The sequence below is a fragment of the Halyomorpha halys genome, unplaced genomic scaffold, assembly GCF_000696795.3.
Source record: "Halyomorpha halys isolate HHAL.00 unplaced genomic scaffold, Hhal_1.1 Scaffold1331.1, whole genome shotgun sequence".
Lineage (NCBI taxonomy): Eukaryota > Metazoa > Arthropoda > Insecta > Hemiptera > Pentatomidae > Halyomorpha > Halyomorpha halys.
The window spans coordinates 314591-334014 of NW_027114913.1; the positions used below are offsets into that span (position 1 = coordinate 314591).

General features: G+C 29.9%; 1 protein-coding gene across 1 annotated transcript in view; it reads left to right on the top strand.

Annotated features, from left to right (window-relative positions):
* LOC106689334 (neuronal growth regulator 1) overlaps positions 1–19424 on the top strand; it is a 177962-nt gene that overhangs the window by 119682 nt on the left and 38856 nt on the right. The window contains exon 6 of the mRNA XM_067052010.1: positions 1726–1884. Coding sequence (XP_066908111.1) covers positions 1726–1884 — 159 coding nt within the window. The remainder of the gene's footprint in view (positions 1–1725; positions 1885–19424) is intronic.

Here is a 19424-nt window from a genome sequence, read left to right on the forward strand (position 1 = left end):
ATATGAAACATTCATAAGGCCCTTAAGTATAATATGCTCTTTACAAGGAAAAAATATTTTAAAAATATCTATTTTGGTCTTGATTTATTTGTACCCCTGGATGCTTCACTGGGCGATGAGTGAGTTAAATTTAAGAGTCACAAATCCCGAACCAATAGCATTATTAACGTCTGATAATTTCGGTAATGGGCAAGTTCACCCTTGATCATTTATCAATCTATGATCATCAAAGAGCTCGAGTTAATCAAGCGAAGGAACGTTCAATTGCGTTTGATCAGTTGGGTGCCTTGAGTTCAAAGGGCAAATAGGGCCTAGCCATCGGATCAACCTGAAGGCTAAACAGTTTGCCAGCTCTCGAACTACATTTCAATAAATAGAGGAATGAAAATAATGTAGAGAACTATCAAAACTGATATATAATCTTTATAGATAAGAACTTGTCAAGAAATATATTTTTTGCGTAAACATGATCGATTCTAAGGACTCTTTGCTTTTACTTGCCTATGGAATATATAGTAAGTGGAAGATTTACAATCGTGTGAATTTCAAATCCGACCAAAAACGAAAATTCGTACGAAACTGAAATTAGATATTTAAGGAGTGTATTTCTGGGATGTTACAGCATTTTTTCGATTTTCTCATAAACGGTTCCAATGATTTTGATAAAACTAAGCATAATAATGCAAAATAAATAAATTTATCTGAAACACTTTTTATATATGAAATAATAAAATATTAGTTTCTACTAAAATCATAGATAAATATGAACTATGAAAAATTTAAATTTATAACTAAAAGAAAAAAAAATTCAGGCGACCTACCAAAAGTGTCCAATCTTATTCCATAATACTTTTTTTTAAATTATTGTATTTTAAAAAGAATTAGGTTATTATTGTTTTTTCTGTGGTAGTTATTACAATAGTCAAATTTTACTCTCACTTAACTGCATGAAATAAATTAACAGTATTTGTCATTTCTAATAATAAAGCAATAGCTGTTTTGAAATTTACCATAATTAATTTTATCTCAAGGTGGTAAGTGAAACTTGAATAAGAATCTTCCCTATCTTCGGTATCAAGCAAGGAAAAAAATAATTTAAAAAATACACTTAAATGACCTTTTGTAAGAATTATTTACAATTTGTTTGGACTTTTTTATGTCGAGCCAAAAATTTAGAAACAGAAATACAAACTTTTTCACCTTCAATGAAAAAATCAATCTAAAAAATTGAAAAAAAAACCTATGTTGATTACATAATAATTTTAATTCCCTTCAAACCAAATCTTTCTAGTTTTGAAATATTTTGACATTTCTATAAACAAATTTTGTGGAGTCTTTATAGCTCTATTTTTTCTATTTGGCACTGCACAAGAACGATAAGGAATATAACTCATAATAGATAATTCCTTAAATAACAAAGAAAATTAAAAAAATGTAATACATTAATATAACACTTTTTTGGGCGAAAAAAAGAATTAATTTTCGTATATATTTAAAGACTAAACAGCGATTAAAAAAAATTTTTTTTTAGGTATTATGATCCTATCGTATTGTACCTATACCTAATTTAGATTCTGGTCTTTCATTTTATTTGCATTAAAATTAGATATAAATGTACATTTTAAAATATTTAAAAAAACATGGGAAAAAAGAGACAAATTAACTTATCGGTTTATTTGTAACAATGTCTAATCTTTGTAATAAGATATAATTATTATGTTCCAGGAAGTAAGTTTGAACCTGCAACAGAAGAAGTACCACTGTCCATTGTGAAGAGCAAGATGAAGCTGACAATCAGATCGGTGTCTATAGAGGACTTCGGTACCTACACCTGTGTCTCTAAAAACACTCTAGGAGAGGCTGAAGCAACTGTGAAACTGAATCGTGAGTCCATTATTTTCACTTATTCAAGCATTTTTCAAAGGCTAATGAATAGTAAATATAATTATTATGATTTTTCCTTTTAAATAATTATTAATATTGCTTATTTAAAACAACTTTTGATTTAATTTTAAATCTTGAACTCGAAGCATAATTATTACAAAACTTAAAGATTTTAACAAGTGGATCGGCATAAGTCTCAGGTAAATATTCTGGATTTATTTTATTCCGAACCATTGTCCCGAGACCATATTAGGAAACTAATTAAAACAAAAAAATTAGGGCCTAACCTATAAATAATGAAGCTGATGTCTTTCGACGAATATATCAATCATTTTTAGGTATATAATGATAATTAAAATAAATCAGTAAACAAGATTTTTTCAGAGCTTATTTTAGAGCTTATGTTTATTATTTTGTAATTTCTGAAGGCATCTTTAAATTGGATCTCTATCTCGCCGAAGGATTTTGCTTAAGATATTGGAACTATGGTTTTAGGTCCTTGGAAATAGATATAACCCAATAAGAACTAATTTTAGTTCAAAAAAAAAAGAAAAAAAAAGTGCTCAAAAATATATAATAATGTTAATTTCTAACTTTAAGATAAACATTTAAGTAATTTTCTATGTTCCTATTACTTTAACAATTTAAAAATCCTAATTAATATTTTTAACGATTGAGTTTTAATTTTAATTGATAATTTAATCTTTTAAGTCATTATATTGTCTTACCACAAGAAGATTTGATTGTTATATGTTATTATTATTGTTAAAATTTTCTATATCGTCTTAGCAGCACAAGTTCTTTTTTTTTTTAAGAAAATGGTGTGTTTTCTACATGCAGTTACTGCATGGTCAAGTATTGGAGATTTTATTATCATGCAGCCTGATTTTTTTAGAAATGTGACATTATGTGTGTTGGACTAAGAGTGTTTTAGCATAATGTTTGCTTCGAGCTTATTTAAATATCATAACAAATATCTTTTAACTGTTTTATCATTTTTTTTTTTGTTGTTGTTAGAAACACAAAATCTATTCAGGATTATATGTAAAGTACTTCAACAATAAATAAAAAAAATATTACAAAATGTGTACATTTTTAATTAAGCTAGTTTTTTTTAAGTTTCATCGTAGGACTATCCTGAATCAAACCTTGGTCTTGAAGAAATTTCATCAGAATTTATTTTCTAATTATATCATTGGAATTAAGGATCCTGATCATTTTTTCCCATCGCAAAGGACGATTTTAAACATAAAAAGGAAATTCTTTCATATTTCTTTTAACCTGTTTACGAAGAGTTTTGACAAAATTGATGTATCATTGTAGTCATAGATAAAAGGCAGTTGAGTAAAAACTACAATAATGAGATATAAGATACAAATAATGATTTTTTTTTATATACTTCTGTTTCCATAAGTTTCTATTTTTTTTTTTTTTAATTTTACACATTTTGTACAGTAGCTTGTCACTTCAAGTATTTCTTAAGAATTTCGCTTTTCTTCTCACCATTTCAAATCTTTTTCATATGTCTGTCGAATTTTTGGAATGTAGATAAATATATTGCAATGGATTAAATGTAATTTTTAGTCTTCTGTTTAAAAGTAACTTAGTAATTTTACAGTTTTGTCCAGTCATGAATTGCAAGAGACGTGTCCTGCTACTCAGTAATGCTTTGCAAATCTAGAGGTATTTTGTTTGGGATGTTTTCGGTAAAACTCAATTTAAGAGATTCGATATGCAAAAAAGTTGAAAAAGAACAAAAAAAAAACCTGTTAAAGCAATCAAGGCAAAAATGTAGGAAGGCTGGTGGTGGCCTTTTAACTCAAAGTGAGCCACAGTTCTGATGAGCTTAGGCAAATAGCATTGGGGAAGGAATTTCCTCATTTACTCAAACTCAAAGCTTTCTCTAATATTTCCTGCTTAATCCAACTCAATCTAAAAACCGTTTAATAGAAAGCAACTTTTTTTTTTTTAAATCCTGTTTTTTTGTGGAGTCAGTGAGGGGATGATTAAAATACGCACACCTAGTGAATGAAGACGCTATGGGTTTTTTCTGTTGCGGTTGGAATCTAGTTTCTATTTTTCTCTTCTATGCTTTCTATTTTGCTGCACGTATCGACGAAATAAGTTAAGGATATTATTTTAACATTTTCATTTCCATATGCAAATTTTTTTCAAAATGAGCCATGTGTCCATGTAAAAAATTACCAATAGCTCAAATAACTATTATTTTCTAAATAATTCAAAAACACTATCCAAAATTATATGTAATAAAATGTAATAAAGAGAAAAAGTGACAAAAATGTAATTATGATAAATAATTTTTTAAATGCTGGAACTGAGTAAAGGGAGGTTACAAGTGAGGTTGTAATAAAAGTGTATAAATAGTGATAAAAGAGAAATAATTTGACTGTGATTTTTAATGTATTTTTGACATATTAGGTAATTAAACAAATGTGAGATATACTGATTAACAAAAAATAAGTTTACCTAATGGTTTTAATGTTGTTCATAGATATAAATGTTTTGACCTGGGCAGAATAGCCTGTATGGAGTTTTTTTAAATGGTTAAATGATATGTCTCATAGTAATTTAAGGTAAGGTAAATTATAAATAATAATGTTAAATAATTGAATTGATTGTAGGATCATACAAATAATGGAAACTTTTGTAATAGATTGTCCCTGAAGATGGCCGAATTGGCCGAAACGTTGGACGTGTGAATGAAATAAATGTTTTGAGACTATAATTTTGGATAGTGTTTTTTAATTATTTAGTAAACAATTGCCAGTCTCAAGAAAGAAATTTAAAGATTATAAATAACTATTATTTTGTTTTCTTTCTGCACCAAGAATCTATTTAAATTTGTTTACTATATATTTATAACTCATACGTATACTACGCTATTTGAGTTAAGTAATCAAGAGGTAGGGAATTATTAATTTAAAAAAGGAGAGTTTAATTAAAATTAGGTATGTATACAACCCTTTGTTTTTAACCCGGCCGGAGTATCCTGCTTTTGTCTCCCTTAAGAGCTGTCCTGTGAGAATTTATCTCATGACAGACGATTTTAACTGTTTTTTTTAATACAATGGGATGTGATGATGACAAAAATCTTTACGATTATTTTCAATACACTTTTGAGATTGTAGCTCTTCCAACGACATTCATCTAGTCCAGTGAATTTTTTATGATAATAAGAACTGAGAAGAAACAATCACTTATGTCTCTCCTGAGAGCGTAGGTGCGTGGGATATAGGGATGGCATGACCCCGAACAATGTGACTGAAGTTGGCAGTTGTTCTGTTCGTTATCAGATCCTAACAAAACCGCAGTTCAGTATCGGATACTGTGCCATCATCAGCTTGAATGAAATTCACAAATACTTTTCGCTTTTGGTAAATCAAAAACTAGATCCAAACAGTGTTAAGCTTTGATTACTTTTAAATTTTTCAACTAGCAAACTAAACAGGGTTTAAATCGTCAATCCTAATGCAGTATTATAAATTAAGTTATTTTTGAAGAATTCGAAAAACATTTATCAATCTCTCGAATAAAAGTTAACTAAGAACTAAAAATTTTACCTTATATATTTTTTGTGACCAGTTTTAATTGCGTAAATAAAATAATTTGTATCCAGTTAACTCTCGGAAAACGTTTTTGCCCATTCGGCTATCCTCAAGGACATTCTATCAAACAGCTATTATTATACATTCGTTTTAAAAAAAATTAATAAACAACATTATTACTAACAAAATTGCATACCTTAAATACAAATTTACAATTCACATCAATAATTTAAAAACTTGTTGTTGGCTATACTCCACAAGTGATCAATTTAAATCAAATTACATAATTAAATATTCATATTAATTCAATTAGTATGATTACCTATTGTTTTATTTTATTCATAGAGTAATTTGACTGAAATTGATGACATGGACAGGATAGCTTGCAAAAAGTTTTTGAATTATAAATTTAAGATTTAAGGTATGGTATTTTGTTAGTAATATTGGTATTGGTTAAAATTGTTAAAAATAAATGAATAATAAAAGCTGTTATTTGACAGATTGTCGTTATGGGCTTTTGAAGAAATAATGTATTTGAGCCATAAATAGATATATATTATTTTATTTAAAAAATTAAAAATCTTACGTTTGGGGTATCAACAAAACAGCAACACTACATAAATACTGGCTAGAAATAGCTCATCTTACTTAAAAAGACTAAACAATTTTTTGATTTCATGCAATATTTCGTTTTTATGCTAGACTGACGACAATATAAACACACTTTTTAAATTATTGAATAATTATTTTATTTTTAATACATCTTTTGATGGTGACCAACGGACCTACCAAAGTTTTAAAAAGCTCCTGAATTGGATTACAAATTATAGCATAGCAAATTATTGGCATATAATTAATTACAAAGTAAAACTAAATAAAGATACATTATATTTCAACATTGGACTGAAAATACGTATATTGTGTCTAAAAGTCACTGCATAATAATAATAAGTAGAAAATAAGGGTGTTAGAAGAGGAATGTTGGCTCTGGTTGTCCGTTGGTCACCGATTGGTCCCATTGAGCTCAGCAACCAGAAGGCAACCAGTGAATGACCACTTGTTGAATTTTATTAATCATATCACAATTGAAGGTTTTTGTTTTGTTTTTCGTCCTATTTTTTGTAAGTGCTATTAAAGTTTTTTTTTTATTTTATTACTATGCTAACTCCCGATTATTTGAAATTCAGAGAGCCACGTCAAGTGAATTTTATGTTTTAAAACTGGTTTAACTCTGGTCATCCACCGGTCGCTGGGCGACCAATTACCCGACTGGTCGCCTAGATTTTGGGAATGAGACTCATATCAACCACAAAAATACTAATTCATTTACGTTTGAACAAATATACTTTAAAAAGGTATGTTTAAATGTTTTTCGTGTGGTTGTTTTTTTTGCAAGATGCATCGAATGAAAAAATAGCAAAAATAATTTCTTTTATAATAAAATAAACTATCGTCCGTTTACCAAGAGTAAAGATTTACATTTTTAATTTCAATCCAAAAATTTACTTTTTTTTCGTTTGTTAAACTCTGACAGAATTCTTCTATGCTTCTCATTTAGACCCATTCTATCTAAAACGTTGATAAGTACAGGTCTATTTCCGTCCATTATTGTTATGCAGAATAGTCTTAGTTGAATACAAAATAAAGTTGATATACAAAAAAAAAAAAAAAAAAAACCTAACATTTACGATACTTTCTTTTTTTACATGTCCGCTATAAATTTAAAAATATTCCCTGAAAAAGCTGTCCTCAGCAAGTTCTGAAATGATTAATCATCTCTAGTTTCAGCTTGATGATTGGATAAAGCCAATTTGTGGCAGCCACCAATTAGAGGTTTGTTTGACTTTTTTTTACCTCTCGGTCCACCTCAGTGGAAGTTTTAATTGCAACGGCCTATGTCGGACTTTTTAAGTAACCGAGAAAGCATCTTTACTGATTTTGGCACTAGTCTAACTCCGGAGTGGAACTGCAAACTTTTATTTTTCATTTGAGCTCTATTCTATTATAATAGCTGTTAATATATTTCAGACTGGAATGATCGATATCATCATTGATTTATTTCAAACACGTAGAGCCTCAAAAGGTGGGTACTCTCAATTTGGTAAAAACCAGGCGGTCGAGCGTGATTCTGACCAAATCCTTGCACAACCTTTTGTCACGTAACAGTACTTCCTTACAAAGTATTGTACCCCTTACAATTTATGTTTTGTTGTGGTACAGTTTTATTTATTTTTTTTAATATCAACCGAGTACAAAAATAATAATTTGAGAAACATTATACAAGATGAATCTTTTCAAACACTTTATGGAAGAAGACTTCAATATCTGAACTTCATCACCAATATTTATTTAAATGTTATTTTTTTTTTTCTTTCGGTTTTAGAATGGTTATATCTTAATGTAAAATTGGATGTAAAAAACTTCTTTTCCACATAATGAAACTACCAAAGCTCAAAAACTATAGTGATACTCAAGAAAATTGAGTGTTGTTCAATCAAAAGGTTGAAAGAGATTTACGATAGTTAAATCGCGCAATATTTAAAAACCACCTAAAATTTAAAAAAAATAAAATGTACAAAACAACAAAAAAGGATGTTTTGAGGAAAAAATTGTTTAAGTATTTCTCTCGATGATGTATATTTTTAGGGACAGAATCTGCATTTCAGATTTACTATTCTGCCTAAGATACTAAAATATTTTTAAAAAAATTTAAACTTTTTTTGCAATAAAAAATGTTTCTTGCTTACACCTTAAACCTAAGCATTTATCGAGTATTAACATTTAATATGAGACTGGGGCTGAGGAATTTGCATAGATATATATATATATTTTTTTTTTTCATACCCTCCTATAATGATGTTATTGAATATCTGGTACATACATATAGGAGGTACATACATATAAGTACATACCTATAAGTACATACATATAAGTACATACCTATATGTATATATGGGTGTTAATACATACTTATATCTTGGATACCTTGGATTGCCTTTTGGCATTATAAGGTTAGGTGAGGGGTCCAATGAAGGTTGTTACTTGGTTGTCTGACGCTAGTGGATTATTGGAACGGGGAGGGGCCGTTCCGCTGGTTGTATGGTGAAAATTTAGACCTCAGACTTGAAGAGTCTGAGGCCTTCCCTCGTCGAGGACGCATAGATAATTACTTTATTATATTTCATTTTTGGCGAACCTGAGATCCCACTAGAGCGAGATTAGGAATAATCATTCTTAATAAAACAAAAAAAGCATTCTTTTAACAGTCTATTTATTAACAGCACTAGAACCGACGTCATATTACTAAAATTAATATATAAATGTCAAAAATACCAAGGTTAGACCATACAGATTACGTGGAGTAATTTTTTTTTTCAATTTTTAGAGAGAAACGATAAGTGTCCTTTTTTAAACAATTATATCTTGGATATCCTGGGCATTGCTTAAAGATATCAGCCAATGAAAAGAAATTATTGACATTGAGCGTAATATAAAATTTAATTTTTATCAATTTGACCTTATTATCCATTAAATCACTTAACTTCTCCGAACTTCAATTTATTCATCCTTTAATATTTCAAAATTAAGCCTATTAGTAACAGAGACAAAATCAATACGAAATTTCCAATAAATTTCGAAATCAGGTTGCACCAACGCTCTTGGCTAGATATCGATAGAAGGTAGATATCGCAGGCATATTCAGGCCGAATAGAACCGACAGTTGCACTTCCATCAACTGTGAAATGGGTTTCGCTTTGTCTTCATCTTCCAATATCCCTCCCATCCATTTAAACCCCAATTAACAACGTTTGTTCAGGAGGTTCATTTTGTCTTAAATATTTAATATGTTTTACAATCGAAAAATGTATTATATTTACCAATCACAGATTATTGTATATACAAGAATAGCACCAAACGTAAGGTCTCATGTCTTTGTTAACTACTGAATTCGGTTTATTTTTTAATATATTTACACAGTTTTAACGGCATGAGGTTTGTATAGTTTTCTTCACAACCGCTACTCCGGTCGATGCACCTTTGAAGACGGTGAGACATTTTCTGTTTGGCCAAATATTAGTTCCCTACTAAACCCATGTGTCTCATATTTTACATTGTCTTCAGATTTGAATCGCCTTCTTTAGTTCTGAATTGCTCGTTTGAATTTTTTTTAAAATTTATTAAAATTTAATAAACGTGGAACATTACCATACATCCTCCTTATAGACTTGGCATCCAGTTACCATCTTAAATCTCATTTGGTTCAGCACTTTCTCAGGGGCATGGCAGGGAACTGATACGACATGGTCATGCAAAAACTGTTACAGCTTCTTTAAAAACGCATTGACCGAAGTTACGATTATGTTGAAAAATACAAATATAGGAAAATGCTCAACTTATAAAGTAATGTAAATATTAAAGTAAATAAATGGAATCTTGTATTTTAAAGAAATGGAATATCTTATTTTCAGGATTACTCTCGGATTTTATAAGTTGTAACTAATACCCTTGTCCAATATGTTTTTTGTTTCCTCCTAGTCATTTCTAACATATGAAGAGAAGGTCAAGTTGTCATTTCTTGGGACCACCGAATTCGAACTAAATCTGCTGCAGTCTCATGGTTGCTAGGGTTACGCCTCAACTTTCTCGGCTATAAACGACCCTGCTTAGTTTAATCGTAATAGTTTATTGTAAGAATGATTAGGTCGACTGTCCTATCTCAAACTTCAATGAGGTGTGACACATTATTATAAGCGACATCTCCACATACATGTTATATTAATTCTGATTCGATAAATGAATTAAAACATTCTTAAATAGGAAAATGTAATCTTTCTCAAATTCTCCTACTGATACTTGGAGCAATCACGGCTAACAACCGAATTGCGGTGTAGTACCAACTTCATTTGTGATGACATTCAATCCAACAGCCCTTGGCTCCACCAGAGAAATCGAGTTAAACTTGGACAAGTTTGTTAGTGCCTCAGTACACCAAGGCCTTATCACTTCTGATTGATTTGGAGTGATTTTCAAAACACTTGTTTTTTCTGTTTTACTAAATGCTATTATTCTTTAATTGGATATAAATAATAAATATAAATCTATTATTGATCATTTTATTAATAAAAATTATTTTTGTTACCAAACTTCAATGACTAATCTTAATAATAAGATGGTTGCAAATAAACTGTCTACAGTTAGTATTTGTGAGAATTGAAGTTGGCAACAACAACAAAAAAGACCAGTAGGTGACATGCTTTAGCCATTACAGCCGCTGTCAGCATTTAAAGTCGTGATTGTGGTGTCACATTAGACTTGACGTGGTAGTTGACAGTATATGCAATGAAAGTGAAGCCACTGCCCCATTAACTGCCCCATGAATATTTCTTGAGAGTGAATTGTCATATTTTATTAAACATAATTAGTCAAAAAAGTGTTCTCATATACTAGATTTTTTTTTTGGGGGGGGGGAGGCTTTTTTTATGAAGTTGGAATTGAATCTTTCGAAATATTAAAACTTTATCAACATGAATAGAGATGGTGTTCACTCGTGGTGTGGTTTGGTATTTCTGATTATAAAAGTTACTAAAAAAACAAAAGGCCCGTATATATAATGACTGTCTTACATCTATGTATATTACAGAAACTAGCAACATTTACCGTCGTGATTGTACTATCTCATTAGGGATAGCGTGATAGTCGACTGTGTGTATATTAAAGTGAAGCCATTGCTACGTGTATAAGCCTTAACAATCAACTGTCGCACCTTATCAATTGCAATCGCAATTGGTCTAGAAAACACTGTTCTCATATATTATTTTTTATTTTTCTAAACTTATAATCAAACCTTTAAAAAAACTTTAATGGTCTTTTTTTGATCTGACTGTCAGGTTTATACGGCATTTACTATCACAAAACATTGCAGCACTGTCACACTTTTAAAACAGTACTACCAGGGTAAGAAACCATCACTGTTCTACAAGCCTAATGCAATATAGCTCAATAGAATTTATTATTCCCCATACCCATTTTATTTAATCTGCTGGCTAAAAGAATATGTGTGCAAAATATTTTTTGAATTAGCTTAACAAATAAAGCAGTATATAAATATAAATTACCATATAGAGAAAACACATTAATAAATTATGAGACAAAGGTATCACTAAATTATTAGGATAAAAAAATGTATCAAAACAAATAAGATGCTGTCACAGCAATAAAATATCTACTAACTAACTAATGACATAGCGAAACAATTCATTTAACGATTTCGTTCTTATGAGCATTCCTCTAAAGCTTCCATACCTGTTATCGTCACGATTCAGCCTTACAATCTTACGACTTTATGCAATCACTAATAACAAACTTCTGTTCAAATAATTTAATGTATTGATAAATATTAACAATCTGGTACAACGTTTTTGGGAAATAATAAATGGTGATAACTGATCACATTCATATTAACATTAAAACAAATTAAATAAAGTAAGAATAAAAACATATGAAAAAAAAAATTACATAAAAATAAATAAAATCTCTCACTAAGTACATATAAACAGAAGGAAAAATAAAATTATCATAATCAAACTATGCAATAACAAAACTTTAAAAAATTCTCCTTCTTTTCTCTAATTACCTGGTAATTTCTCTATTTTAGCCTCTTTTTTTTCTTTTCTTTTAAGCATTTTCAAAAAAAAAAAAACTACAATACTTGTAAAATTTATTTAAAGATTTATTAAGATTCACCCTAATACGGTCAAGACATGAACAAAAAATAGCAGAAAAGTGAATTTATTAGCAACTAACATTTTTCTTTCTTACAGTCAATTTCTAAACACTAAATAACATGAGTTTGTAACTAATTACAACTAAGGTAGTGACGTTTCCTACCCTGTCATTTCGTTCTATTTATCCAATTTTATTTACTGTTCTTTTTTTATTTATTATTTTTTTTACATTTTTCTTTCTCCAGTACTGCCCTCCTTACTTTCACATTCTACATTCAGTATTGTAAAATTTATCTCCATATGTTCTATCTGTTATTTTATTATTTACTAGTCAATAGTATTTTATTTTATATGTTTCATGTTTATACTATTATTTAATTATTATTCTCTTTACTTTATATTGTTTTCATCCCCTTTCATTGCAATTTCCATATTAATATTACCTTATTATGATCTACATTTGAAATGATTGTTCCATAAACTAATTTTCTGATCACACCATGCCTTCTCCTCCAATTATTTTTTTTCCTTTTATACTTTATTCTTTATTTGTCAGGACTCAGAATAGCTTCTCGTTATATTATTTCTGTATTTTTCTGCATTATTGCACCAACTTACATATCATTTATTTCTTGTCTCTTTCTTTCATTTGATTTTACAATATTTATTGATAGTTCTAATAATTTTTTTTCACTAATTTTTACTTTAATATTATATTTTCAATTATACCATTAATTATTTTATTTGTGGATAAAAAAAAAAATTAAACCTGTACCACTAAAACCCTTGAAGGTTCAGGGGTGTAGTAATTTGTAAGGAATTACTATTACTAAACCAACGGTTGTGCAATGAGGTGATTCGACTAGAATCACGCTTGACAGCCAGATTTTTACCTATTTAAGGGTGTCCACTTAATGAGTCTGGGTGACCTCGGAGGGCTCATGAGCCCACTGATTTGACTCACAGCTAAAGTGAATCTCAAAATAATTATTTGCAACAGCCGGATTTAAATACAGGTCCTTCAAGGTAAGGTAAATAGCATAGTGCCTTTTCATTTAGTTACTCCCACTCTATTCATGTACATTTATATTATTTTAGTTTACTTCGTTCCTTTTTTTCTTTATTTTTTTTTATATTCTTGTTTCAACATATTTGACAATTTTTTATATCGTTTCTATTTAGCTCTGGTAAAGCCTGGCAAATATTAGGTACTGATAAATATATTTTTCAATTTTTAACCGCTACCCAGGCCATGTTCCTACAAATTACATTAATTATGTGTTACATAATTTAATGTTTCTCTTGATCACTCATTTAAGATCGTTCATTTAAAATCACAAAGGCGTTAATAATCTAAATATTTCCAACTAATTGTTACAAGTTTCCACTTACCGGATTACCAGGAATGGATCCTGTTACAATCCGCTAAGAGTTGTAAAACGAATTCCGCTGATTACCCATCTCGCATCTCACTGTTGCTATTTTACCGCAGTAAATTGCAAATTGATAATTTGCAATCTTGTTCTGGTAGCGTCCGTTGTTTCACATCAGTGACTCCCATCCTGGAAAATTATGCTGACTGGTTAAAATTCATTAAATGATGTTATCTCAAAAGTGTGATCTACCAAAACACTTAAATGTTTCTACTTTTTTAATTTTTAATTAGGGGATTAAATTTAAATGTTTTCCTTAAATTAAATGATTGCCTTTCCAAACTTTTCGAAATGTAATAGTTCAATTACTGATAAAAAGAATAAATTTCTTCCTGTTAAAGTAATATATTTGTCAAAACATATCAAAGTAATACTTAAAAAAAAAAAAATGATTCCTAGCCAATATTTCCAGATGTGAAGTAGTCCATGGCCTGATTCCATACTCCATAAGATAAATGTAATATTCTGTGTTGTTATGCTTAAAATAAAACAATTATTTGAAACCTGTCCAAGGTAATTAAAATCAAATTGCTCTATCTGACAGTAATTTTCTCTAAATTAACATTAAATTAAAATTAACGAACAAAATTTGGTTTTCGTGCAGTAAATAAGTTAAGGGGCTTACGAAAATGCAAGTAGCGAAAAAAAATTTTCCGCCTTCTGTTAGGTTAAAATTTTTAGGAAAATATGTACATTTAATAAGCTTTAATTTCATTTTAAATAAATTGAGGTTTCTTTTGGGCTTGTCTTTGTTTTTCCCAAACGTTTAGTGAAATGGAATGGAAAGTAATTTTATGCTGGGTTTTCTATTTCCCTTAAAATAATTTCACTGTATATAAAAGTGCTCATTATCTAGCATACAATGGTTTTATAACTAAATAATAAAACAATTAAAATTTAAAAATTAAAAAGGAGTGCTTATTCTTCAATCACTGATATTTATAAATATTCATAACGTTAAATAACAATAAAATAATTGACAGATATAGAAAAAAGTTTAAAAATCAAATAAATCGAAATATATAAATTAAAAAAATCATAAATCTTGTTTCTGTTACAGATTTGAGGGAGGTTGATAGTTGAGGTTAAGGGAAAAAAAATTAATGTTTATATGATGTTAATGAAGCGGTTTTACGGATGGATGTGGGTAGGCAATTCCAGAACGATGTAATACGGATAATAAAGGATTTTTTTTAATTTAAAAAGGTGACAGAGGAACACGTGGGAAACTAATTAAGAATATAGCCTGGGGAGGGTTTAAGTTTTAAAGGCTATAAAGAGAAACAGATCAAGGAAGTATTTTCTACGGAAAAAAGGGCGAAGCCACTCTAATTGAGCGTATCAACTGGAGAAATGGACTAAGTCATATTTAATCTAAAATTATTTTAATTCGTTCGTTAGGTCTGTGAAATATTAGTCTTCAGACATACAGTTGTTATCCATTACTAATAAAAACGTTATAAAACTACTACTAAAGTTGCATGTTGTGCGTCAAAAATGTACGTTTTATTTACAACACTTCTCCTCTGAAAAAGAAAAATATTCCCTTGTTTATAAATAAATTCTAGACTCAATCAGTGATTGCATTCCTCTCTAAATTCTTTATTGAATATGTAACTGATTGTTATACACTGCATTTTATGTTTGTAATCAGCCGCATTTTAAACATTTGATAAATTTATAAAGAGCCAAAGCTTATTTTTATTTTAATGTTTACATTTATTATGTAAATACTATATACCAGTTTGAAAATTTCGCTATTGCATTTAATGATGCTTTTAACTGTAATGGATACACGCAATAGTTTCGAGTAGTGAAAATTCATATTATTGTGAGAAAAGGTTCTCCGTCATCACACTGAATTGTCGTCAGCTGTACATATTAATATCCACTCACATTATGAAGGATATGCTTGAGGGAATGTTTTTCTCAAAGCAATTTCTACTTCCATTTTAAATGAAGCTACACCAACTCTTCTCCGTTTAGCTTTTGCGCAGAGACCCATGTTTTGTACTGCAACATAAGAAACTAAATATACTGTAATTTATATTTTTATTTTAATATTTGTATCAATTCTGTAACAATTAGCGATATGTAAATAGTTAGGTGGAGGAGATAAATTTTGGTAAACTGTAATATTTTATATTTATGCCGGACTTTTTCAATAGAGAAATATTAATGTTTAAATAAATAAAATTTTATCCATTTTTGTCTCAAAACATTTTTATTCTATTTACAAGTCAGACTTTTCGGCCAATTCGGCCATCATTAAATACAATTCTAGAACTGAATCATTTAAAAAACAACTTCATGTTTGAATTGATTTCCATTCTGCCCAGGCCTATCCAACAACTTACACTATTCAATCAATAGAGCCACTATCTTTGTTTAAATTAATCACAACAATATTTTAAATAATAATTTTTAAATAAATAAAGTGACTGTATGACTGATAATTAATTTTAATTTTTAATTTAATGTGAAAATTGACTAATTAGGCAAATTTTTGATTGACCTAGGCAGAATAACCTGCATGAATGATATAGTTCTAGAATTGTATAAAGATTGTTCCTGAGGATGGCCGAATTGGCCGTAACGTCGGAATTATAAGTAGAATAAAAATGTTTTGAGACTAAAATGGATAAAATAATAATATATAATTATAAATAATAATATAATCAATTTCCTTTCTATCTTTCTGTATCCTTTCCTGCATAGGCCTCCCCTAGTCAGCACTTCCCGGGGTGACCAGCCATATTAGGAGGCGAGTTCTTTCCATTTCTTCTTCCAGATATCCCTGTCCCTAGCAGCTCTCCACCAGAGGGGCCTTGCCATCCTTTTGACGTCCTCTTCTTCTTTGAAGGCCGTATGGAGTTCATTCTGTGGCAATATTTGACCATCTGTCATCTTTGCATGGAAGGAGATACCCTGCCCATTTCTATTTGCTCCATCTTGTCATCTTCAGTGTGTCAGTGAGTCCTGTTTCTTTCTTCATCCAAGCATTTTTTATTCTATCTCTTTTCCTCATATTCACAATGTTTCTTCCAATATTATTTTGCCACACCTGTAATTTCCACCCCTGAGCTATAGTCAGTGACCATGCTTGGCATCCATAAGTGACCACTTATCAATAATGCACAATATTATATATTATTAACCAGTCTTAAAAAAGTGTTATGATTATAAATTGATAAATATTAATTTTTAAAAAAATGCTAAAGTGAAGAAATATTGAAATTTTGCAACGATAAATATTAGTAATATTACTTCTTCTGAAAACTGTTAAAATTAAAGTTAGTCCAATGTTCAACTGAAAAGGTAATTAAAATAAATAGTGCGGGGAAGCATTGCAACAGAGAAAAATATAGAAATATCCGTTCTGGAACAAGCGAGGATTAATGTCAATTCTAAGTATGCTGGTAGTGTTGATGTGTACACCAGATTTGTTTTTTTATGTATATTTGTTGCTCAAGTCATCAAGACGTGCGAGCTCCCTTGCTGCCTGGACGGGACGAAATAACGAAGAGACGAGACCCATTACCTAGCAGGTGCTCCAACAGATGACCAAGAGGCTGACGACTCATTAGTGGAGTACTAATGACTGTTCGGCCCGTCTTGGTCCTAATGGCCCTCAGCAACTGACTGGCTCAATTTGTGGTCGCTCTGCTCGCCGTATGCTCGTTATTTTTTATACTAGAAAAAATAAGTAAAAGGAAAGTTTACTTAAACCAGAAAATTTGTATTATAGCAAACAGCACTATGACTGCATAGGATCAACAGGTGATAGTCACTAAATTCATAGTCGTTGTGGACAATTACAAAAAATAACAAGTAAATTTATAATTAGATTACCTGCAACAGCCCGATGCGTTCCCGGGGACAAGAAAGTATATCGAGAATGATTTTTTCTGTAAACGTTTTGATATTTTAAACAAATATAGTAATAATTATAAATATATATTCTTATTCACTTTACGATCTCTTTCACTATCATTTAAGCCGTGAGAGGGAAAGGCTGAGATTATTACTGCATTACATGTTTGGAAGTCCTTGGACGGATGTGAAAACTTTAAACAAGTATAGATGTAATTAAATATTTCTATTTATGATTTTTTTTCTATTTTTAAAAAACTTTAGAGAGCGGGGTAATTCAATAAGTAAGGTGCTGAGCTACAAACTACTGTTATTGCAGGCACGAGTCAACCTTTTGGGTTAGGAATCCTTCTGTGGCATGCCAGCCTAAATTAGGTGCTCTAAATTGAAGGGAAAACCCTAGTGGTTGAATGTGATGACGAATAAATAACCTCCTTGCATAAGTGTTGTTCAAGAAAAAGTAGTTAAAAATTACTGAACCCTCATAGATTGTTGTGGTGCAAGTTTTTTTTTCTAATAAAAATGATTATAGCATGTTTTCAACCGAAGGTTAAAAAAAATTTCCACCAGCAATTTTGCGTTTTAGACACTAAGAAACAAATTTGGTTACATTTTATTCCTTAATCTTATCCTTTTCTTTTTCGTTATGACTCCATTCCTGGTCATATCTCATATACCGGAGGAAGTGGAAGGAGACTTTCTACAGAGTACCATTCTATTTTAACTATGGTGGGGATCAAGTTTTCATTTCTTGGTACCTTTACTGAAATAAAATTCGACTCCCCAGGCCGGGTACTAACCGGCGCCACTGCAGTTCTGAGATTGCAAAAACCTACTTCTCAACTCCCTCAGCTACAGACAGCCCCCTTAGTCTCATACATTAATTGTGCAAAACTTCTACAACTTTTAATGATTTTCAATTTCTCGGAAGGCTTAGTTACTAAGTATTCTAGAACCAATTTTATATAATTTCACTGCTTTAACTCAAGAATAGGTAAGCGTATTTTTCTTAGCTCGCCTATCCTGAAGGAAAAAATGGTGATTAGTGTAAAATAGTCCCGGAATATAAGTATAGCTCAGGAACTAGATAATGGAATTGATACAACCTCCATTATTCACTAATCCTCAACTTACCACTAAATTTGAGCGAAATAATTTGAATCCTTTTCGAAAAATAGGTGTTTGGAGAAAAATACGTACAAGGATTAGCAAAAATAGCGAACGGAATCTAATAAAATTTATATAGGAGTATGGTAAATGTTCATCGAAATCGGATTATCTGTTCATACAATTATGCACGAACACAAGTTTGACTAAACACTGGCAAATAAACAGGTATCCATCTTTGATTCTTGATTTATATAAAAGTGTAATGAGAATGAAAATATTCAATTCTGTGCTCAATTTTTTTTTTTTTATTCCCCACATGAATACGAATTTTCCCTACCTTTGCTATAGATAAAACAAAATGTCCTCAAACAAAAATTTTTCACTCGCGTTTTTCGTTTAAAACACCGAAGAAAAAAATTGATTCCGAGTCTGTCGGTCTTTCTGTATTCAAATTCGTGTTTTGGCATACATTTTAAATCTGACCTATTTGCCCTTATTTTTGGTTTAAATCAACTGGGCTAGTTATTGCCAGTCCAAATATCATTACTAAACATTACAATTATATCATATTTATCTATGTAACCTTTACGAAATTATTTGATCGTTATCTTTTCCGTTCGATCGGTAACAATAATACTTGGTGAACACTAGGCACATCAACTAGTCAAAATACAATAAAAAATATGGAATATTCTATTCAAATAGCTGAGAATATATATAAATATATGTGTAGGTATATATAATGATACATAAACGGTGCATTTATAAACATGTATATATAAGTATATAGAGAATATAAAAGCATAATAGAGGGAGAAGAAATATGAAAGAGT